This window comes from Artemia sp. Qi Xiang Cuo, chromosome 9, assembly GCF_049724085.1.
Source record: "Artemia sp. Qi Xiang Cuo chromosome 9, ASM4972408v1, whole genome shotgun sequence".
Lineage (NCBI taxonomy): Eukaryota > Metazoa > Arthropoda > Branchiopoda > Anostraca > Artemiidae > Artemia > Artemia sp. Qi Xiang Cuo.
The window spans coordinates 74,104,251-74,129,913 of record NC_142802.1 but is presented as its reverse complement, the minus strand read 5'-3'; the positions used below and the strand labels follow the sequence as shown (position 1 = coordinate 74,129,913).

The window sequence follows — 25,663 nt, the reverse complement described above, 5'->3', positions numbered from 1 at the left end:
AAAAATATTCAAATCCTAATCACCAATCAAGTTATACTCGTTCCTCTTGGCAAAGAGTGTAATGACCTGTAGAATTAACTACCAGAAAAAAAAAACCTCCTTCTATAGAAATGATACCTCTTTGCAAATGACCCTGGTAACTGTACAATTACTTGAGAACCTACACACATATCTATGCCTTAGGCGTAGGTTTGCGTGTAGGTTCTCAAGTAATTGTACGGTTACTACTAATGTCGTTCCTTACTTTCAGTTAAAAAACTTGTTTTTTTTTATATTTAATTTCTGAACGTTTTTCAACTAATGCAGGTTTGATTTTGACTCACCATGAAAGAAAAATTAAAACACAATTTGGATATTAATTTCGGCAGATTTATTCTGGATATGAGGGGTCTTCCCCTCCTCAATGCCTTGCTCTTTACGCTAAAGTTGTTAGCACTTTTGAAAAAGCTTTCTATTCTACTTAAACCGCCCCTGTGTATCAATTGTAGTAAACAGTCAAACTTAAGCGTAAGGAGCAAGGTATTGAGGGGGGGGGCAACCCTTCATATATGGCATAATTTCTGTCCGTTTTTCAAATAATGCCGGTAATTCTGGCTTCCCCTCTATGAAATATACCCCTACACGGAAAACTTCTCCGGAAATTTCACCCATCGTAAAATGCACCTCCCCCCGTCAAATTGCCTCGAGAAAGTTCCTTCCTCGCTGAGAATCCTCCCTTTCTCTCTGCAAAATTGCTTGTGGACGATTCACCCTGAAAAGATTCTCCTTAGCATTCTTTCATTGGAGTAAGACTTTAATCTCTAATCACTGCAGAAATGCCCCCTTCCGTGGAATTTATTTCCCAGAAAACAAAACGCGCGGAAAAAAAACCCTGGATAATTCCCCCGGAACATCGCAATATAAACAATTTGGCAAAGAGAATGTAAGATAATTAAAAAGAATTTTGAATTGTAATTGTGTCAAAACCCCCCAGGGTAACATTTCCCATAGAATATTCCCTCCCCAGATATTTCCTTCCCCAAGGAAGATTTTCCTCTTAGAAATCCATCCCGAGCACAACCCCCCCCAAAAAAAGCAAAAATGGCCGTATACTTCCCAGTAACAAATACTATGTAAACGATGAGCAAAGTCACAAGAGCTTGAAACCTCTACAGTAGGGTTCTCTTATACGCTGAATCTGATCGTATGATTTTCTTTAATATTCTATGACTTTTAGGGGGTGTTTTTCTCCTCTTTCGAAAATAAGGCGAATATTCTAAACTTTTGATGGGTAAAACTAAACTTGATGAAACTTATATATTTGAAATCAGCATAAAATTGCTATTTACTTACAGTTCGTTACCACAAACTGTTTGACAATCACAAGGTTACTAAGGCAAGCTTTGCAGTACTTTTTTTCAAACGTTGCCAATGATTTCTATTAACGATAAAAGCGAATATACGGGGAAAGAAAATAAAGCGAATTTACGGGGAAAGAAAATAAATTTATACTTAAAAACAAAACAAGCCGGAAGAAAACCAATCAAATAGAGCTTCTTCAGTTTAAAGGAAAGGGCTGAAGCTCTAAACAATAAAAATGCCGCATAACGTAATTTGAAGTCCAGCATATACGTTACAACTTATTTCTAAGACTAAAAACAAGAATTAGCTTGATAGACAATCGAGTTACTAGAAATATGATTTAACTAATTACTCTTAGATGCATAAATTAAAAAATAAATTATTTCCAAAAGTAGTCTTGAAAGAAAAATTAGGTAACATTTAAAACTTAAAACGGCAGAAATAAAGGCAGAAAAATAATTCTAACCTAATAAAAAACATAAATTAGTATAAATGGGAAAATAAAACCTAAAACGAACAGAAATGTCTAAACGGACGGCTTAATTTTCGGACATAACGAATCGATACTGCCAGAACTGTTCCCAATTCATTTTTCTAAATTGGGGTCCAAGGACTTGTGGATTTAAATTTCAAGCTATTCGAAAAAGTTATTTTTTGGCCTTTGTCAGATCCTTTTCCCGGGAGAATCAATATTTGTTGCCTGTGACTTGTGTTTTGCCCTTGGCCTAAGGGCTTAACGATACGAGTTTCAAGTTAATCATAAACAGCTTTCTGGCCTATGTCTTGGCTTTTTTGGGGGTTCCATACGCCGTAAAATTTCACTGTGTTTGGATCCCCCTAGCCATGGATCAACGGATGTTGTTTTTAAGCCGATGAAAAAAAATATGTTTTTCTATCCTTTAAGTCAATTTAAGGCCGCCTGGTGCCCTCACATGTCCCAAGAAAATACTAGGGATCGTCAGCCTAGGGAATAAACTCCGAAATGTCCAAGCCAATGGGGCATCCAAAGTCAAACATGCCCATCTTGGCTTTACCATAAACCCAAATTATGAACAATTGGTAAGTTACTTAATTTAGGATCCTTACCCCTGAAGCTGTGTGGTTCATACCGTCCTTGGAGGATGTTTATTTGAACTTTTGACTGTATTTATCAAAACGGCCATGTAGAAATTTATAACTGATTTCATGGAGTTTATGGGGTGCCCGGGGGCTAAAAAGAGCACACTAATGGGTTGTATTTTAGTAAAACTCTTTTGGCCCTTGAAACGGCATTCGAGCTGTCGATTTCTAATTGATTTAGCTCTCTGACCATTTTCTAGGGCCCTTTCTATACGAAATGGTTCGGTTAAAAATAAACAAAAAAGGAATAATACTTCGGAGACCCTTCATTTTTTATTAAGTTAACGCTATTATGTTGACTCTTATAGACTGATAGCTTGGAGTAAAAACATAAATTGAAATGTTACATACTACATTTCAAATTGCCACTGCCAAATACCTCATGGTGAATACGAAAGCTTTTTAGTCTTTCGTCCTGAAGAGAGTAGGGCCAAGGATTAGCTTGAGTGTTTTAGTTCGTGAAATCCATTGTGTTTTTCAGCTAAACCAGGTGACTCATTACTTAGATGGATCAACTGTTTATGGTTCAAGCTACGATGAAAACGATGAACTAAGAGAGCAAGAAGGAGGAAGACTGAAATTCACCTTGGTAGGCGGAAAAGAATTTCCTCCTGTCATGAAAAAAGAGGATGGCTGCCTAGGTGTACCCGAAGAAGGGTGCTTTATTACTGGTAAGTTTTGTGTAATCATTGACATAGCCTGAGTCTTTGTATTTTAAGATCCTAGCCCCTTTCCCATCGAAAAAAGTATATTAACATATCTGTTTTGGAATAATTAGTGGCTATACTGGGATATTAAGCGTTTAAAAAGTGCACACGCGTTTTATTGTGCGTTTTCTAGCATTTGAGTACCAAGGAGACGACCAATCTCCTTCGTGGAATGCAAGCCGACACATCTGTAGAATATATACAAGTTACTTTGAAAATGGAAAATATACTAAGCGATCTACTGTAACATTTATCTAGAAACTAGTGTGGAAAAGATTATGCATGTCTTAGCACTGACATTCGTGTAAAATACAGTAATTTGCAACTGGTCATACTTAGCTTTTGTGATTAACCAACCCGAACTAAGATTTAAGCTACATCTTTGTTTTGAAATTATATATAATAAAAAGCTGGGAGGCTAGTTTTCCAGTCTGTATAATAAATCTGACCAAAGATGAAAAAAAAAACAACAAAAAAACAGATGAACATAATATTAGTAGACAATAGGCCTACTTGACAAAAGTTAATGTTGATGACAGTCTTTTTTTTTCTTTTTTTTTTCTTGCCAAGTAATTACCTCTAAAACTTAATAGGATTGCCATTCCTATTCTCCGTTTCTGTAGTAGTAAAACTGTGGAATAAAAAGCGGAATTATTCGCCAATCTTAACTTGGGTTTTTGAACAAGGGTCTCTATATTGTGGCCCTATCACATACGTCTTAAGTATATGTGGTAGATGGCAAGGCTGTATTGTTCTTTGATGAAAGTTGCTGTTTCACAAAAGAGGAACAAGAGTACGTAGAGCTGAAATAGAACAGCCTCATGGTAGTCTATTTGTATAATACCGGGTTGTTTTAGCGTTACGCATCAACATTAAGAGACTGATTGTACAAAGCCAAAAACCACCAGTTATACTTGTTTATTTTTTACTTTTGCTTCACACAAAAAGCAGGCCGTCCTTAAATGGAGTGAAAATATGTCACCAGTTTATATTGCTTGTTTACTTGATTCAAATATACTGACAAAATATCCACAATCATTTCTTAATAATAGGTCTTTACAAGGCGGTATCTAGGGGTGGGGCGGTTTTCATCCCCCTCCCAAAAAAAAAATCTGACTCCTAAATCGTAACAAAAAGCATTAAAACAAAAAGCATTAAAGCATTAAAACCGGGTCATTTTAGCGTTACGCATCAAAATTAAGAGACTGATTGTTCAAAACCAAAAACCACCAGTTATACTTGTTTGTATACATTCTAAGACCACACTGGCTATACATGACTTATGAAACTAAGAGAGGAAAGAAAATAATAAATGAAAAATAAAATAAAAAAAGGTGAGAAAACGAGGATTTTGTTATCCAATGGCAAAATTTTAAGACAAAGAACAAGCAAATATTTCCTCTCTTAGTTTCATATACTTGTTTGTTTTTTACTTCTGCTTCAAACAAAAAAGCACGCTGTCCCCAAATTGAGTGAAAAGATGTCGTAAGAAAGGATCTAAAGGAATTCGGAACTTCTTGAGAGGGTTTAAAGAGGGAATATTTGAAAAGATTGAAATGGAGGACGAGCGTAATATGCAGCTGTACTGGCCTTAGACAGTTAAGTTGCTTTAAATTACCAAAAAAAGGCATAGGGCTACCCAGTTCCCAAATTAAAAATAAATTGCTTTTTTGTTGATGGCTATAGCTACTGCAGGACTGTTAAAGCTTGTTTTTTTTTTAGGTGATAGTAGAGGAAATCAGTACGTAGGACTTACAGTAATCCATACCTTACTGCTTCGAACACACAATAGAATTGCAAGAATATTGGAAATGTTGAACACCCATTGGGATGATGAGCGCTTATATCAGGAAACCAGGAAAATTGTTGGTGCCATTATCCAGCACATAACTTATAATGAATATTTGCCTACTGTACTTGGTATGTCGTTTTCTGATTCTTAAGTAGTTTCGATGCTTGTTTCATTTTCCTCGTAGCTAAAAATTTATAGCTCTATCGTTTTTCACATTATTATTTAGCATTGTAAAAAAAAACAATGACATCAACGGAACAAAATGGGTTATGCGGCAACTTATCAATTTCTCAGATCATGTCTTAAATTAGTAAAAATGAGTTTACAAATAAATCTAGTTGGTTATTTTCAAGAGAGGGTACAATAATTTACGCTCATATGAGCTTATTCTGGGTGGGTCAGGTCAGGGGAGAGGGGGGGCCAAGTTTGTCAAAACTATAAAGGTAGATTACAAATACAAATGCTAAACAGTGGGCAAATTAAAAAAAAATCAGGATATTTGGGGGAGGGTGAACACAAAACCCAATTGTACCCATCATGCTTTTTTAATATATGCTATCTTTTAGATCCTTATTCTTCATTAAAATATTCATTGCCAAAATCTAAGCCTCATAAAATTTGTATGCCTCTAATGTTATAAAGTCGTTTTAGGCGTCGAATGGCCTTTTATTAAACTGAAAAGTTCGGCATGAACCACGATACACCTGAAGATTTGAACACAATGTGACAAAGTAAGAAATGTAACAGTTCAGAGGTACTGGCGAGTCTACTGAAATACTTACCACCAAAAGTTAGGAATTATTGAGATAAACCATTTGCCTTTTAAAAGCTATTACATCTTGTGTTTCCTCACCTCCTCAGGAGTTCCATGCCGCTTACCGCAAAAACATTTTGCCATCGTGTCAACGTCACTGATTCCTTAGTCATCAAGAAAAATTTCAATGGAAAAAGTGTTGACTAGAGTAGTCAACCTCTAGTCTAGCTCTTTTCTGTCACTTGAATAAGTGCCACTTTTTCTTTATCGCGGAAAAAGTACGATTGTTTTTTTCTGTCAAAATGCTATGTAGCAACCATGAGTTTTTTAACCTTAGTTAAATAAAAAAAACAAGCTTTTTTAACTGAAAGTAAGGAGTGACATTAAAGCTTACAACGAACAAAAATTATTCTGTATAGGAAGGGTCTGCCCCCTCCTCAATGCACCGCTCGTTGCGCTAAAATTACCTCTTTCTCACAACTCTAATTTTTAAAACAATAAAAAAAATTAGCATGAAGAGTGGGGCGTTGAGGAGGGGACAGGCCCTTTCATATACGGAATAATTTCTGTTCGTTTTACGTTTCAATGTCGCTCCTTACTTTCAGTTGAAAAAAAAATTTTTATTTAATTTCTGAACTTTTTTATTCATATTAATTTTACTTTTTTAACTAATAAAAACCTTATGATAACCTAAGTTTGAGTTTTGTTCCAGTTACATAAGAATAACTCCTGAATCGCAAAGACTGTTTTATTAGAATAATAAACACTTTTAAAAGTTAAAAAACAAACCTTTAGCGTAAGAGCGAGCTATTGAGGAGATGAAACCCCCCTTATATACGCAATGTTTTCTGTCAGTTTTAAGTTTTAACGTTGCTCCTTGCTTTTAGTTGAAATTTTTTTTTTTATTTATCTGATTGTTTTTAGAATAATGCTGGGAAATCTGGCACCCCCTTCATGGAAATTTCACTTCACCCGTAAGAAATTACTCTATGGAAAAGCCTCACGCGTAACCTTCAACCCCCAACCCCCCCACCCCCACCACCACCAGAAAAAATCCTCCCCCCCCCTGAATACGTCTGCATACTTCCCAATCACGAATACTATATGTAAACAATGGGCAAAGTTCACAACTTGCAGCCCTTCCCCTGGGAAGGTTTGGGGATTAAATCATCCTCAAAGACATAGTTATTAGATTTTTCGACTGTGTTGAACAAAATGGCTATAACAAAATTTTGATCGGGTGAATTTGGGAAAAAATGAGCGTGGGAGGGTGCCTACTTACCCTCCAATTTTCTTGGTCCCGTAAAAAGGACACTAGAACTTTTACTTTCCGGTTGAATGAGCCCTCTCACGATATTCTAGGACCACTGGGCCGATACGATCACCCCTAGGAAGAGAAAAAACACGCATCCGTGATGTTTCTTCTGGCACAAAATACAAAATTCCTCATTTTTTCAGATACGAGCTTGAAACCTCTATAGTAGGATTTTCTAATACGCTGAATCTGATGGTGGAATTTTCATTATTATTCTATTACTGTTAGGGTGTGTTTCCTCCTTTTTTTGAAAATCAGGCAAATTTTCTCAGGCTCTGATGGGTAAGACTAAACTTGATGAAACTTCTTGAAATCAGCATAAAAATCGAATTTTATTGATGTATTTATTGGTATCAAAATTGTGTTTTTTATACTTTCGGTTACTATTGAGCCGGTTCACTCGAACCACGAACTTGTTGAAATCTATTGTCTTTGTCTAATTCAGTTTCGAGAGTAGAAAATACATTAATAAAATTTATGAGGATTACCCGAAAAAATTATGATGATTACCCCCTTACAAAATTTGGTAAAAACACAGAAAAACACCGTCAGATACAAAAAGTCTTAGATTTTTAGGGGTAAGTCAAGCAACATAGTGTATCTCTTAGGATAGTCTTGGATCACAAAGATACATCTAAGATCTTGAATGAGAAAACATTTAATTCGAGCAGAAACAAAGGCTATTTCGTGGGGTAAAGGCCCAATCTGTCAATTTAAGCTATGCACAAGATGCCTCGATGAACGCTAAGCATCAGAAAGCCAGCAAAGGAATCTTTTTACTAGCTAAGAGCTTTGGCTAATGTTTAATTAATTTACTTAGTCTTGTTTAAGATCAGGTCAATTTCAAAATATTCAAATATATTTAAAGGAAAAATTTGAAGAAAGAAATGAAAATTGCTCAAAACACATTATCCTTGTCACTTATTTTTCTCCTCTTTCGGAACCTTCTATATATTTCTTGGCCTTAAGCACTTTTGGAAAATTGCACTAACTAGAACTGAAATAATACTATTCTTAGAAAGTTTTATAACAAACTCTGTGTTGGAAACAAAAAGTAGCCTGCGTGTAGATTACTCCTTCCACATTTGTTTTTGGGAAGTGAGAACATAAAACTGGAATTTTATAATAATGTAGTAATATTATGACAATCCACTAGAAATATATTTGTAATGTTGAATGACATAATATTAAAAATTGCTATTAAATTATAATTTAACAGAACCAAGCGTCTTAAACTTCTTTCAAATTATTCACCCTCTACCACCTCTACCACCCTCTACCACTACCACATCTAAGACACCTTATACCACCTCCGGTAAGATACCGATACTATCTTAGAGTGCCCCAGGAGCAGCTGGTGTTACAACGGACCTTAAAAATGTAAGCCCAGAGATACTTTATGTACTCTATCAATGTGTCATATAAGCCAACTGGAATCAAATCCCTTTCAGCTTCGTCCCGGCTTAATTTTAAGCTAGTTTTTGAAAATAGTGCTCAACTATCGGCCATATCTTTGCTGCCAGTCAGCAAATCAAGCGACTCTAAGATAAATAGAGACCTATAAAACCTCTTATGGGCTTTCGCCATTCCTTTAACCTAATCTGGAGGAATGACTTACTGCACATCCTACAGTACGAAGGCTTCATGAACAAAATTGATGTGAAAATTTATAATATGTACGACTAGTTCAAAAGCCGAACAAACACTATGGATGGTCTGTCGGAGGAAATTTTAACCTCATTTGGCATGTTGCAAGGCTGTACTCTGTCTCCACACGTCTTCAATTTTTTCCCATATGTCGTACTGTCGCTTATACCAGCTTAATACGAACTCAAAATTTGGGCTGTCCATGTTGTAAGGCTTGAACACAGTGATGACCTTGATTTTATTTCTCTAACAGCTACAAAGCTCCAAAACAGGTGAAGTCCCTCACCCGAGTTAGGAAACGTTTCAGTTTGCAGATAATCACAACCAATAAAAAAAAAAACGGATGTCTGGAAGTGTTACTGCCTCTCAAACCAGCTATAACTCCTTCTCTCCAACCGTCTGAATGTACCGATCGCTTTAAATGGATTCGAGATTTAAACGCTGCAAACAGAAAACGAGCACGTTTTCCTCACATTCTAGATGTGCCACATTTAGTCAAGTTCCTTAGCCGTATCAAAGAAATAATTCAGACCGAGTATAGGACAAAGAAGGAGACATGCAAACGGTTAATAAAACAGTCAGCAAAAGTGTGTTGGCCTTGAACTGGTCAAACGACAGATTTCTTTCGTTTCCTAAAAACAGCACTAGAAGATTGTATAGATGGATGACGGCTCCGAGAAAGACTACGGAAGTGGTTGATTAAAAACCTCAACCGTCAGCACAATTGTACAGCTATCCTGAAAAGAACAAAAAATATTGTCGTATCGAGTAATGGTTATTACCATGTCAAAAGGAGTGATCTCAATATGTTCCAAGAAGACGCACAGGACTTCAGTAAGAAGTAGACAATAATAATGGGACAAAATGAATACATTTTTCATGTAAATGATGTCTCACGGCTATGGATCTCTTTTCTTGATAATATTCTCCATAAGAATTTTATTCAATGAAGACAAAAAATAAACTCATTTTGTCTGAAGACCGAAAATAAAACCCATTCTAAATAACAATTGCAAAAAAAATCCTTAAAACACTTGATGTTCGAATAGTTTATTAGTCTGGCACGTTAGCTTCAAATAATTAAACTAGAATAAGCATAACTTGAAGGGAATAGGATCATACTCTTACTACAAAGCGACTCGAACTTCAATCTTACTTCTCAGAAGGATACCCAAAGATGTCTAGAGGTTGACTAAAAAAAACCCAAATTTACAATTGTTGAAAATGATAATTCGTTTGAGCAAGGAAAATTTTTTTCCCAATCATCTGAATCATTAAACGTAACAAAACCAAGAGGATGACAGAAAAATGTTTATTCATAATTGATGAAAAGGAACAATCTGGGTTATAAAACATGACAAGACCGATCCAAGTAGCTAAAGCAAAGGGAATTAAAAAAAATGTCTGACAAGATGATGAACGAAAACGAAGAACAAAGAAATATGCGTTGGAGGACTAACGACAATGACAATCACAGCAAATCAAAAACGAAAATGAAACACAAAAATATCTTTGGTTAGAAGACAAACGGAATCGAGAAGGAGCAATGCCGTCGCAATTATTGACGGGATAAACTATGGCAAAAAAAACAGTATAAAGCTGAAAAAAAAATATGGTGTAAACTACGCAAGTGGACAAGTTATTGGGATCCTTTAACGTTATATGTATTCACGGCGGAGCCCTCTATTTCCCCGAAAAAAAGAGTATTCAGAGGGTATGTGTAAGAGATATTTCAGAGGGTATGCGTCATGGAACACGCATGGTTGTTACTGAATTAAGCAATAAGGTAATGAAGGCAAATATGATTACTGTGGAAAAACCTGGAAAAGAAGTTCACATTTCTTGAGTTACGCTCAACTCCAGTAAAAGTCAATTTGGATGTACCGTACAACGACATCAATTTCTACTTCGAACGGCATTTGCCATGACTATACTTAAATCACAAGGGCTAATTTTTGAATTTGTTGGCATCGGTCTCCGTATACCTATTTTTAATCACGGCATGTTGTACGTGCCATTTTCTCGAGTTATAAGACAACGTAGCTAAAAGATTCTGCTACCACCTGAAAATGAACGACGAACATATAATACTGTGTGGAAGGAAGTATTGAACACTCCCAACAAAACCATTTTGTTAATATTATATACCTTTTTTGTTAGTTAAAGGAGCAATAATTGTGCATATACGTGTTTATTTTTCCTCAAAACCGGCTAAATAGTTTTTTTCTCAGAAAACGGGCATATTGACACTTCTGTCCTCAAAAACGATTTAGATAGGTCACAAATTTAAGGGAAAATTCATATTTTTCCCAGGGTGTTTGTATTGAACCTATGGTAACACCAAGACACCAAGAAGAAGGTCACATTATCTGTGGTTAGAAGACAAGCGACAGCGAGAATCAAATATATACAAGCCTGCCAAGCTCCAGGGCTCGGGTAAAACCCGGGCTCCTGGCACTAGTATACTGTAGCGTGTATCACAATGTTAATAGAGCAATATATTGTAAACTTATAAACATACATCGGTGCTTCCATTGAGGGGGCATTATGTTGGAGCTTCCATTAAGCTGGTGGTTCTATTGGGGGGGGGGGGGGGATTCCCCCAACATTTTCCCCCCCTCCCTATCTCAATTCTAATAGTCTTTTTTTTTGGGACATCTTCAGTGAAAAAATGGAAAAACAACAGTATCCCCCGAAAATTTTGAAAAATACGTTTTGCTCAACCCCCACCCACCCTTACGGTTTCGTGAATAGACGCCGCTTGTCATAAGGCTTACTTGATAATAACAAATGGTGTTATATATTATAATAATTGAATTAAGAAAGTAATACCAAAAATTCTGAATTGAACTAAAGTACATGTTGATCTTATAATTACACCGTCTTTTGTTTTGTAGGGACATCTCTTTCTCAAGAATATGGGTTGCTGCCACTACCTGAAGGCTATTCAAACACCTATGATGAGTATGTCAAAACTGCAGTTACAAACGAGTTTACGACTTCTGCTTATCGATTTGGTCATTCTCTTATATCGAATAATATCGAGTAAGTACCCAACAGGCTACTGAGCCATTGACTTCGCCACGTAAGAACTTTTTGTATTGAGCTTGTGTCTATGATTAGTCAGACGAAATAATCCACCAGCCAGAAACACGTTTACAGATTTAAAAGTCTCATACGAACCTGCAGTACAGACCTAGTTAGCCGATGTGATATCGCCAAAGAATGATTTTAAATCTTTAAGTTTTCTATACTAGTCATACTAGAATATGACTAAAATCTATACTAGTCAGCACGTCTATACTAAATCTATAAGTCTATACTAAGTCTATACTAAATCTATACTAGTCAGCACGACTAAAGAGATACATTTTCTAAAAGATCTACAAGCTAATACATCTAGGCTGAACATTTCAAAAAGTATGACAAAGTTCTCAGGAAATAATGATTCTAGGAGATTTGAATAATTCAGGGGTCTGAAATAGGGGCAAGTATCCAAGAAAATGTGCTCTTAAATTTTTATTATTATTTGTATATTTTTCGGATTTTGTCCTTATAAAAGCTGTATCGGAAGCTGAAAAATCTTGCCATTGCTCTATCCTCTAGCAATCAATCTGTTTTAAAATTTACATTGTTAATTTGGAAACTGATTCAGCTAGTCTGGGATAAACTTATACCAATCTGGGCAAATCAATGCCCACATTGATGTCAACCTTTCCTTCACCGTTAAAATTACTTTTTTAAGGTTTTACAATAAAGCTAGAAACCTCATTCAGTAATATTGTATTTGTGTATTTCATGAAGAATAAACTTTATCTTATTAATTTGTCTCATTGACTTTTTAATTTGTGTGGTGATTGCGATAGCCATGAAAAGCTCTGACGAAACGCCTGAACTTGTATATTCTCCACTTCTGAATTTTATTCAAAGCAATTTGCTAAGCAGAATTGAGGAGGATATTATCAAAAGACATGGTATGGAGTTTTTTGACGTGAATATAGTCAAAAAAGCTAAAAGTTTACTGTGGCAAATAAGTGCACCTGAATCGGATTGCCCAGTACGTAAGGGGAACAATGCACTTTCTAATCATTTTAGTGACATTATTTCTATGTTAAGATCTCTTGACAGTAGCGATACTTTTGTACCTATGTTTGTGATAAAGCGAAATACAGAGGTGCCATGTCTACCTACAAATGCTTATACTTCTTTACTCTCTAAATTTGATGAGCTACATCAAGTGGTTGTTGAAATTTCAGGGAAACTTGACAATTATCAGTTGAATTTTCCTCAACTTCCCAAACCTACCCCAGCAATTGACACTCATACGACAGTTATTGTCTCTAAAGTGCCTTCAGATCTGTCTGATCCGATTAAACGCAAATCTGTTCTCGATCAAATAGCTGGGCATGAATTAGTTTGTAGTGTGAAACCTGTTAAAGACAGATGGTATGTCAATATCGATAAATCTGCAACTGAAGATTTTTGTACATTACATCAGTTCAGAACTTTATTACCTGAGCAACAGTTAAAGTACGATCCAAGCGCTTTTTTGGGATTCTCAGAGTTTTCCCAGTTGATGTCGACCTTTCAGTTATTAATAGACTGCAAGGTATATTAAGTTCAAATCGACTGGGCCAGACTATGTCAGTCAAGCTTGAATTTGAAGACTCCTTCACTCAGTCTGCTTATTTCAAAGAAGGAATTAAAGTTGGATATGAATTTCGAATTCACGAATTTAAGGAAATAACTAAATGCTCCTTCAAATGCCGGTCATGCGAGCACTTTCAAAATGCTTGCACCAGCATTATCTCGAAATTTGCCAGATGTGCTGGGCCACATCTTTTTATTAAGGATAGTAACTGTAGTGCTGCTCCCAAGTCTAGTTTAATAAGTCTTATAAGAAAATATACTTATAAGAAAATATATTCGGTAATGATGTTTTTCTACCAATGATTTCTATTAAGTTTCAAACTTTTGGTTTTCTTTTTAAGATTTTTGAACTGTTGTAATCTCTTGTTAAAATATATACACATATTTATGCACTTATCAAAATTTTGCTCTTTGCGCAATTTAATCTCTTCTCATGTAATATTAATAGACAATCGGTGTTAGACATCGAACTTGCTTCAAAAACCAAATATCTTTGAAAAGACTGCACTATGAAAAGACATCAAAAATACAGCTTTTTTGTATAAAGTGATTCTTTTTTTTTATTTATTAAAAAAGGCAATAGAACTTTTAATTTTGGTTCGAATGAGCCCTCTCGCGAACTTCTAGGACCAAGGGGTCGATATGATCGACCGTGGGAAAAAGAAAAAAAACAAAAAACAAATAAGCACGCATCCGTGATCTTTCTTCTGGCAAAAAATACAAAATTCCAGATTTTTGCAGATAAAAGCTTGAAACATCTATAGTAAGGTTTTTTTTTATACGCAGAATCTGACGGTATGATTTTCAATAAGATTCTGACTTTTAGGGGGGGTTTTCCCTTTTTTCGAAATTAAGGCGAATTTTCTTAGCCTTGTTACTTTTGATAGGTCAGCCTAAACTTTACGAAACCTATATATTTTAAATTAAAATAAAAATTCAATTTTAGAGTTTCGGTTACGATTGAGACAAGTGGCTCTCACTATACAGTTCGTTACCATGAACTGTTTGATAACAAAAAATAAAACTAATTTTTAAATTTTCAGGTATGTTTCTAGTTTTAATTAAAGGATTAAAATTATTGCTTAGGTACCACAAATATTTTTGCAGTTTACATAGCAACTTTAGCGATTCTGGACTGAAAACTAAAATAAAATTAAAGTTTAATTTTTCAATTTTTACGTCACGTCACTCATTACGTCAAACATGGTTATTAGTAGACAATCGGTGTTAGATATTACGTTACGTAACGTATTACATCATATAAGGTTTATTAGTAGACAATCGGTGTTAGAAATCGGACTTGCTTCAAAAACCAAATATCTTTGAAAAGACCGCAGTATGAAAAGACATCAAGAATGCAGTTTTTTGTACAAAGTGATTCTATTTTTAAATTTTGTTTTTTAATTAAAAAAGGCACTAGAGCTTTTAATTTCCGTTTGAATGAAATACGCATCCGTGATCTTTCTTCTGAAAAAAATACAGAATTCCACATTTTTGTAGACAGGAGCTTGAAACCTCTACAGTAAGGTTCTTTTATACGCAGAATCTGATGGTGTAACTTCCGAGCTCGTACATTTTTATGGGTAAGACCAAACTTGATGAAACTTAAATATTTAAAATCAGCATAAAAATTCGATTCTTTTGGTATTGGTATCAAAATTCTGTTTTTTAGAGTTTCGGTTACTATTGAGATTAGTTGCTCTTACTATACAGTTCGTTACCACGAACTGTTTAATGATATCTCTCAGAACTTTGCATCTAAGACTAAAGGAGGCATGATTTTCACTACAATTGGCACAATTTACATTAAGCTGACAGGGAGAATCCTTGGTGGAAATATGAGGGCCCGTGCAGCGTGCACCCTTCGCAACGAAACTTGTGCAATTAGAAGCTCTATGTTTCGGCGAACGGCATTGGAGACAGCACCGAGGTGCCGCCAGATATTCCACAGATAAGTATTCATAACCAAGTTTAACACCATTTTGAATAGCCTTGGTTTTTGACATGGAGTCACAAAACTCAAGCTTAACCGTCCAGTGTCACCGAGACGCATAGCTTCCACCACACCTGGATATTCTTGAAAGAATGAGTGGTCTAAGTGCTTCGATATTCCTCTGACTATCCCAAAAAACCGCTTAGTGATCACTTTGGATGCGAATTCTGCTAAAATTACTGAAATTGAGTCTTCAAATTCTTCAGCAGCAGATTTTTCAACATTAATCAGCCATTTGTCACCTCGCGAACTCAGCTTGTTAACTGCATCATGACAGCTTACTTTATCGAGCACTTCTTAGCATTTTATCCTATGATTTAGTGTTTTGCGGCACTTTAGAGACAACAACAGTGGCGTGAGAGTCAGTTGGCGGCGTCGCACGGGCAGGCAATGGTGGAAAGTGTTTATCATATGAATTGAACTTAATTGAAACAGTCTTTAGGATGTGTTCCATTCTATTCAACTTTGTGTTCAAACTCGAATAAACAAAAGCAGGGATGACAGGTACGTCAGTTGGAGAACGAACTACAGACGTCGGTAGCTATATCTTCATCGCCACATTTCACGAATATGCTTAACATATCTTTCAGATGGCTTTAGCCTTCGGACCCAGTCTTCTCGGAAGCTCAGTCCCAGGTACGGCCGCATCATAGAGGAGTTTCTTAGCTTCGATTACACTCGGCAAGTCTAGAAAAAACTCCTTTCCAAACTTCAGTATTTCGTTTTCATTTACTCCATTAGCATGGTTAAATTGCAGAAAGTTCAAAACCGGCGAAAATACAAGTCCATTATTCATTATTCCCTGTACAGCGCATGGATACGCATATCATAAGAACCAGATACCAGTAAGCGAAGGAAGCGTAGTTTCTTGCTACCTGATCCCCGCAGTTTACAGGAGCCACACTCCCGGCAGGTACAACGGCCCTTGCGACAAGAAACTCCCCTCTTCTGCTCGCTTATTAGTAAAATTGAATTATATTAAGATTGTTAAATCAAGTTAAGAAGACAGTACGATGATACAGCACCTTATATGGATGAGTAAGAATATCCAATGGTAAAATAGTCCATAAATATCAATTTATTATTTCACTTATTTCGATTCTGACGGTCCCTGCAATCCACTGTAATTTTTTCTAAATTTAATCCGGTTTAAAACTCATATAGATATTCGTAGGTCAAATTCCAAATGAGAAATAAGTGGACAATTAATAATATATTTTGAACAATTCATTTGAATTCTAAGCACAATTTCTTGCATGAACTGGAAAATTTAACCGCGGTGCAGATTTGCGCTTTTGTGCAATATTTGAAAAAAAATCGTCTATAATCTGCAAAATCACTGCAGTTTTCCGCAAAATGCAGTATGTGAGAACTGCGAGTTACAGTTGTTTACTAGTCTTAGAAAATTTTAAATATTGTGCATCTTGAATAGTTGGGCATTACTTTTCCAGTCTTGGTCTACTTTCATTCTGACCTCTCGTATTTATACAGCGTAATTTTTGCAGGAGATAAAAAAAAGTGAAAAACTGAAAGATTATTAAGTAATTGGCTGCAAAAGAAAGATTTTTTAGGCGTCTAGCATAGGGGAAAGTAATTTTTCATATGAAAGGTAAAGAGCACCATTACCTTTGCGAGTAAGCAAAGAGGATATGGACTCGAAGTGGCATTGGTTGTGGTATTTCTAAAGATGGTATTTTCTAAAGTGACGATAGTGACAAAGTGATAAATAATTGGCTATAAAAGAAAATTTCTTATGCGTCTAGCATAGGGGAAAATAATTTTCATGTGAAAGGTAAAGAGCACCGTTACCTTTGCGAGTAAGCAAAGAGGATATTGACTCGAAGTGGCATCTGTGTGGTATTTCTAAAGATGGCATTTTTTACAGCGTAAGTTTTGCAGGAGATAAAGGAAAGTGAAAAATAGTTGTTTTTTTTACTGTGATTATTAAGTAATTGGCTGTGAAAGAAGAATTTTTTAGGCGTCTAGAATAAGGCAAAACAATTGATATCAAAAGTTGCGATTTCTACTCATTTCTGCGAGTAAAGAGGAAATATTGTATTTTGGATCAAAAAGGAACTTTAAAATATTTCACAAACCAAGTAAAATATCAAAAAAGGGTTCACACTAACTAATACAGCTTGCTTTGTTTAAGGGAATGCAGTTTCAATATGTGTTTTCCAAAAATGTTACATAATACCTATTAAATTACCACTAAATATTTATGCCCCGAACACTTCTAAACTTTAATTTTATAGCATTGAATATTTAACATGAAGAACCTCAATTGAAAGAACCAAATAATCCACAATAAACCATTTTTTGCCCTCCTGGAACCATCTTAAGTCTGTTCAAATATGAAAACTGCGAGTTTCTAAGACTTTTTTTGGTTGTTTGGAAATTATGAAGTATTTTTTGCAGCATAAGATTTATGTCAGTGTTGCCACGTTGAGCCGTGAAAATGTATAAGCAAAACTAGTTGGTTTGGAAAATTATAGCATTAAGAACATGTATATTACCAAAGATAGACTATTACCTTGAAAGAGAAAGCTACGCCTTCTTCACTATTTGGCGCCACATCATTTTAGCTTATTTTTCGCCAATTTTTCACCCACTTTTGTTTTTATTTTTTTCTTCTTTTTTTTATTGAGCACTTGCTACTACAAAGCTATACCAATAATTGTTGAGGTTTTTTTTATTAAAAATAAAATTCTCGATTTTTCCGATTTTTTTAAAATATATTTATGACTGTAAATGTTTCCACTTGACCAATTCAAACAATCAGATTTCGTTTTCAATGTTGTTGGTACTTTAAGGCAGTGCTAAACAAGACCCTTAACTTACAGACTTTGGATGGATGATTTTCATACAATTTTTGGTGGAATTTTGCCAATGAAGAAGACATTCAATAAACCAGGAATACTCTTGCTCCCTGGCGCTTTTGATGTGATATTGAGAGGAATGATGAAAATGCCAGCCCAGAACATGGACTCACATTTTGCATCAACGGTATACCTTTTTTTAAATTAGAAGCAATACAAACGTCTTGTTGCCTGTAAGGAGAATTTTATCGGATTTTGACTTTAGTATCTGACAGTCTTATGTTTTCTTTTGCTCAAAATAAATAACAGCTTTAAAATGAAAAGGGGTGTTCCTTCTGTGTCCTTTCAGAGAGATAAGCCCCTCTTTTTGTAAGTACAGGTAGTACATTATTATAGTTATTAGTTATCGAAAGTAAAGAAGTTAATACCACAAAGAGGGTAGAAGGTGGGTTGTAATTAGTTAGAAGATATACGAACAGACTTAGCAGCGTGTTGGTTACTAACAGTTCCTTGGCTTAAGGTACCGGTAAGTAATGCTTCAAAGGAAAATTATCTTCAAAACTAGTTCTTAAAACTAATTTTCCTGCAGTCTCACCTCCTCGAAATATGTGGCCCTCTGTCTGGTAAGAACTCCTTGGAAAAGAATTCAATGAAATAATAATTGATGACAGAATAGGGAGAGTTATTCCCTACCTCTTACTGTAAAGACACAAGAGCTATGAAATAATAATAAAGAAAATTAAATAGAAAACAGTCTCAGTAAGACTTTAGTTGAGGAAAGAGGAAGTAGTTCAAATCTAAGAGGTATAAAAGCGTTTTTCTTTCAGAAAAGTGTTACATTTTTTCTGGGTGTATTTTTTACATTTTGCTATATTTTTTGTCTTTAATGGCGGCTAGGGAGGAACTAAAACATTTCCTGCCCTTCTTTCGACTCTCCTTGTTGTAGAATATATTTGTAGAATACTGACAGGTCTTAAACGTAATTATAAAATAAGTCAGCAAACACCCGTATAAACTTGTAGTTCAAAATATTACATGGGTTGAATTACGAGTATTAAATTAAAAATAAATTTTGGTCAAATGCCTGTCTTCTTTGTCATCATTCTGGCTAATAAAACTTGTTTACTATCACTTTGTCAGTTTTATAATCAACAAATGGTCCCTAGTTGCATAAAAATATCATTTAAATTACAATAGAAAATACTTAAGCACAGTGGCACTCATAAAAACATTCCCATGGGAGAAAGAGTCAAAATTTCTACAAGGGCTAAAGATTGAAAAAAAAGTCCCAAAGAGCTGCCATATTTTTCTGAACACCATAGAATCTTGAGCCTTTCTGTATTTTTGGTTTTCAAGAGATGACATAAAGCCTTCTACCCACCTACTTCCAAGGATATCCCTTGAAGGATATCCAAGGATTTTCAAGGAAACACACATGGAATCTGCGTCTGGTATTTTTGTCGATACGTCCGCTTTGTTTCATTATTCTTGACGTTTGAAGCATTAGCCGCTTTTAGACAGTGCTGTAACTTACTTGAAGTACTTTTACTTCAAGTACTACTTAAGTAAAATTTTCAAGTACTTGTACTTGTACTTAAGTACAAATTCCACAGAGTACTTATTACTTGTACTTAAGTAAAAAATTGCAGCTACTTTTTACTTCAAGTTGCAAATAAAAGTCCAGTACTTTTAAAAAAACAGTCCGAGCACCCGTTCCATTTTTTTTTTTTTTTTTTTTTTGCAATTTTTTAATTTTGTGGTTGTGCTGCGTCTGTGTTTCGTTTCGTACTTGCTGTGGTTTGCCGTTTCCGTCGAGCGCATTTCAGAAGAAGAAGAAACAAGGTGTCACAAAAAAAAATGGCTGACGCAGGCAAACAACAATTACCGTTTATTCTTCAAGGCAAATATTTTGCTGTAAAAGGACAAATCGAAAAAGATGGCGCACTTAGTGCATGGTGCAAGAACTGTCCCAACAGGGTTCTCAAAGGACACCTGCATGCACCTTCAAATTTCCACAAACACTTGCGTGTAAGTCTCCTTGTCCTTTTTATGTCTGTTTGTACTTTTTTTCTCTCTTAAACTTTGACAGGTATCACCATACAGATAGCCCAGTAGTTTCCTTACAACACAACCTACACATCATACGCAATTTTAATCTGTTTGTTGTTTTGGTCTATTCGGATATCGTTCAGATTGGATTGAACAAACCTAGGCTAGAGTTGTGTAGCCTGGATTTCCTGTAGGCTAAGCTTACTGTTAATCCAGCATTATGAAATTAATGCACAATTTACCCCACACCTAGCTTGATTAACTTCACCTCAGGAGAAGAATGTTCAACGAACCAGAATGGGCCGAAATTAGTTGTGGTAGGCTAGGTGTCATTCAAAAGGGTCTCGGAACCAGCAACCAGCAGCTTTACATTTACGAAAACTAATGGATTGCTATGAGCCTTGGCTTCTCTGTGTTAATCTTGAGGCTAAGTTGTGTATTGAGATTGTTGTGTATGAGGCTGATTGGGATTGGAATAATGGTTATAGAATGTAGAATGCATATATAATTTTTGTTTTTGTGTGTGTTTTCCATTTGCAGAACTGCAGAACTTGCAGAACTTGCAGAACTTGCTAATTTGCAGAACTCAAAGGAAGTATCAAATTTTCTTGAACAAGTAGGCTAGCCTAGGCTATTTGATTAGGCTGAATATTTTAGCCATATGGATTGCTGAATGTTTTGAATGCATTGATAGTTAATAGTAGAGTCTAATGACAAATACACAATTTAGTTTAAGCATAGCCTAGGCTAATTCTAGAAAATACTGCCCAATCTTAAACACATGATCCTATAGGCCTTGTAGGATACAAAACCACTCAAACATAAATAGATTCAATCCCAGACATGTGCTGTAAAGAAAAAATAGGCTACTAGGGTTTGCTAACTTTTCTTTAAGCTTAATTTTCAGTATAAAAAAGTTTCTGAGATCAAATTGAGCTAATCCCAACAAGGTAATCTAAATCTATACATATGCAAGACTAAGAGCTTGCTTGGAAATATAGGCTCTATTTGAATCAAATTATGCTCGGTTGCTTGTCCAAAGTTAGTGATTATCCAAACACCAGGGGTGCTTGGATAATATACCCAGTTCTTCATCAGCAGCTGATGTGTATTACCAAATAAAGCTAGTTTAAAGAAAAATCAAACTGTTTTGTTAAGCCTAAAGGTGTATCTGGCTTTGTGGGGGAATAGACAAGGAAATAGAAAATCTAATGGTATATTTCCTTTTTTTCTTTATCTGATTTCTCCCCTTTAATAAATATTAGAGCTAAAAATATGTTTTGATATTACTAGGCCTAGACTAGTCTATCCTTACAAAGCCTATCTTTAGTCTACTAAAAATTTCATTTTCCTGACCTAGCCCCATTTTCCATTTCCTGACTTGAAGTAAAATCAAGTAATTGGAAGCATTGCATCAAGCCACAATGTCCATTGGGCTTGTATAGCCTAAGCTTAATAGGCTTGCCTGCTTGTGATCTACTGATCCATCCATAATTAATACACCAGCATTCAAACAGTCAATTAGATTTTCATCCACAAATATATTGTCAATTAGTGTTGCAGATTTCCCAGTAACTCATGTAAGGATAGTTATCAGTGGATATAGAAAAGAAGAAATTACTAAATTGAGAAAATCTGGACAATCTGAACTTTTAAGGAAGTCAGTATTGAAATCTCCCATTTGCACTTTATATTTAGGTTCACTATTCAAATTTTCCATTAAATTCTCCATCTCCCTAATAAAAATTTCATTTTATGATATTTTATATACTAAACCAATGGTGATTTTTAGGTGATTTATATACTAAACCAACAACTATATTTTTTTTTATCACAATTACATATTGTTGTATAGTCTAACCTTTATTTTCTGGGTTCTAGGCATTTTGTTGAGATTGAGAAGCTAGTATAGCAGGAATGTTAATTTTTCCCATTAAATTTAATGTATTAATAGGAAATCCTTAGACCTAGGCTATTTGTTACATAGGCCAGATATCCCAGGCTACATACCTTATTGTATTTTCAGTTAACCTGCTTCCAGTTTAACTGCAGCTCAACTAATGCCTGGATATGTCCATAAGCTATTTACAAGTTTGATGATAGGCTAGTTGTTATATTACTATGTTTCTATATTGCTAACAACTCAGTTTATTTCTGGACAAATTTTCGGTTGATGTTGATGTTTCAACGATGCTGCAGAAACATGAGGGTTCATTGCTTTTTTGCAGAGGATGGTCCAAGTTTAAGCTGCAAAAAGGTTTTCTATGGTGATCATTGTAATCGTTGAATCTGCAGTAATGTGAAGGTTTGTTGTTATTGTGAAGGATCCACCAAACCCAGTCAGGAACTCGTATTTTGAGACTATTGCCGGATACAAGCAAGTTCACCTAATGAGAGGATATGTCTCTAGTTAGTAAATGTCTGAAATGAGATTATTCCCAAGTAAAGGAACCTTCCACTCAGGAGGAGAATGTGAAGATCTCCTCCTGAGAGGTATATGGCTGTACCTGGGACCTGGGAATCATTTCATTTTGGGCATTCACTGACAAGCAGGTGACAAGGGACATATCCTCACATTAGGTGAACTTCCCTCTATCAGGTGATGGTCTCAAAGTAGTTGAGTTCCTGACTGACAAAACCAAACCATCAAACCTTCAGAAAGTGATGGTTCATTCATATTTGGTTATACTTGTTATACTGCAGTTTCAATGTTCAGTGGATCCTGTGGAAAAGCAATGAGCCTTTGGATTTGATTCATATAGCAAAACTAAACATTATGTCTGCTTTCAGACGGCTCATCCTTCAACCTATGTTGAATTCTCCAAAGTGAACACTAGGAAAAAAAGGAGGCGAGATGGAAATGAGCAGACCATTGATTCTGCTGATGACGCAACCGATGAAAGCATCCCCGAGCCTGAGCAAGAGGATACACCTTTTTCTTTCTTTGAAAAAAAGAAATGTACGAAAAAAAGGGCTGATGAGTTGATTATGAATTACATAGTGTCTGACATGCGCCCACTCTCTACAGTGTATGAAAGTCATGCATTTAAGCAAATGATTCTGGGGATAAACCCAAGTATCGGACCAATAATGTCAAGGAAAACTCTGGCCAGTAAAATTGATGAGTCTCTGTTAGTTGTAAAGAAAGAAATGATTCAACTCTTTGAAAAAGTAGACTATGTCACTATGACGTGTGATATCTGGTCTTCTAATAATAAGAGCTTTATGGGAGTAACAGCTCATGTGTTAGATAGTCAAAACAAATTTGTGCCTATGGTGCTTGCAGTTAGAAGGTTTGCTGGAGCGCATACCTTCGACAGAATTTCAGACTTGCTGTTTGCAATATTCCGTGAATATGGTCTTGACAAGAATCTGAGCAAAATTCGGGCAATTGTAACAGACAATGCTTCAAACTTCGTCAAAGCTTTTAAGGAGTTAGGAAAATCAAAGGAGCAAGAATCCAGCTCTGAGTTTGCAACCAGTGAGAGTGACACACCTGATGAAGAAAGCATGGATTCCGAATCCGAAGAATTAGATGTTGTTGACGTTGGTAAGATCTTTGACAGGGTGAATGTGACTGATGTCGGGGAACCAGAATTGGGTTCTAGTGTCAATCCCAGAAGTGGTGCACAAGACCAAGATGAACTAGAAGCAGGGGTTAGAGGGACCTCTGATAGTTATTCTGATCTTCCCGACCGTATTGTTAACACAAATGATGACGATAGCGATATTTCTGAGCCCGAAGGGAATGATGGCAGATCGGACTCATTAGGTAATATAGGTATGTACTTACCTCCACACTTTCGCTGCTCTAGTCATACCCTGAACCTTTTGGCCACCACAGATGCCAAGTATGCTTCAAATACAGACGTGAGTTACAAAAGAAATCTGCAGAGTGTCAAGAGCAAGTGTCAGGGCTTATGGAATTCCCTAAGCCACAGCTCAAAAAACAATGACCTATTGAAAGAGGTCTTCGAAAAAAAGCTGATAAGACCCAACGCAACAAGATGGAATTCTGAATACGATGCACTGAAAAGAATTCTTGAGTGTCACATGGCTGGAAAGCTCTCAGCAGTGTGTGATGTCTTGAAAAAACCAAGATTCAAAACAAGTGAGCTTGAATTTCTTGCTGAGTACGTCTCAGTCCTTGAGCCCATAGCAATCGCCCTAGATATGCTTCAGGGTGAGGAGAAAGCCTATTTCGGGACTGTTCTCCCAACTATCAAGTGCTTGGAAAGGAAGTTGGTGAAGTTGCACCAAAGTGTCAAACTCACAAGGGTCTTAACTTGACACTGCTCGAAGGACTTGGAAAAAGATTTCCGTTTCTCAGTGGATCTCCAAAGGTTCATTCGGACTACCATCTTGCTACGTGGTCATTGCCGTTTTTCAAGGACAAGTTTGGGAAAGAAGAACACAAGGAACTGGTGCTGGGTTTGATGACAGAGGAGGCCATAACAATGAAGCAGAAAATGGGTGCCACTAGTGAAAAAAGCAGTGGCATAGTTCTTGAGAGATCTCCTGAGGCTTTTGCCGACTTTTCGACGACGAATCAGGAACAAGCACTCAGCAACCAACTGTGGCAAATACGGTCAAGATCGAGATTCTGAGATATCTCAGTGATTCCCGAAAGACTCTCTCGATCTTACAAGAGTACCCGGCAGTCAATTCAGTGTTTCGGAAGTATAATTGTATGCTTCCTACATCGGCCCCAGTTGAGCGTCGTTTCGAAAGGTGGCATTATAATGAGTCCAAGGCGTAATTCTCTTGGCGGACGGAAGGTTTGAGAGCCTCGTTTTGTTGAAAGCCAATGAGAAATTCAAGGTTTTTCAGCAAAATATGGACGTAGTTTGAGAGTTCGTTTTACTGTTTTGATGGTTTCCTTTTCAACCTATTTTAATGTCACCTTTTGAAAAGCAGATGTCAGAATCAGCTCCTTTGCGAAACTGTCTTTGAAGAATGGCACTGAGCGACTGACTATATATACCGTATGTGGTAAGACGATTTTCTGACTGAGTGAATCGCTGGAAGATCCGTTGAGAACGGGATATTTATTTCCGTTTCTTTCCAGCTTTTTTTTTTTACCTTAATGATGTTGATAATGCTGGAAAAGTAGAGTTGGAAAAAACACACCTTTTCAATTTGATTCTGTTTTTGTACTCGTTCTTTAATATAAGAAATGAAACCATTAAGTTAACCTGAGTGTCAGTGGCGTAAGTGTGTGATTGTTGTGCTGGAAAGAGCCTCCCATGGAAGAATTCCCTTTTTTTTTAGCTCAATAGTAATTTTAACATCATATAATTTGATTACTTGAAGTAGTACTTGAAGTACTACTCTAAGTACTATTTCAGACTACTTATTACTTGAACTACTTAAGTACAATTTTTGGTGGATTACTTGATACTTGATACTTAAGTAAAAAAATTGATAGTACTTGGTACTTGTTACTTAAGTAAAAATTTGGAGTACTTGTTACAGCA

At 35.9% G+C, this 25,663-nt stretch overlaps 1 protein-coding gene across 1 annotated transcript in view; it reads left to right on the top strand.

Annotated features, from left to right (window-relative positions):
* LOC148949021 (uncharacterized) overlaps positions 1-25,663 on the top strand; it is a 127,181-nt gene that overhangs the window by 59,826 nt on the left and 41,692 nt on the right. The window contains exons 7-13 of the mRNA XM_089095089.1: positions 2,246-2,400; positions 2,942-3,131; positions 4,890-5,087; positions 11,573-11,720; positions 18,162-18,324; positions 22,977-24,369; positions 24,414-24,762. Of these exons, the coding sequence (XP_088951215.1) occupies positions 2,246-2,400; positions 2,942-3,131; positions 4,890-5,087; positions 11,573-11,720; positions 18,162-18,324; positions 22,977-24,369; positions 24,414-24,762 (2,596 nt within the window). The remainder of the gene's footprint in view (positions 1-2,245; positions 2,401-2,941; positions 3,132-4,889; positions 5,088-11,572; positions 11,721-18,161; positions 18,325-22,976; positions 24,370-24,413; positions 24,763-25,663) is intronic.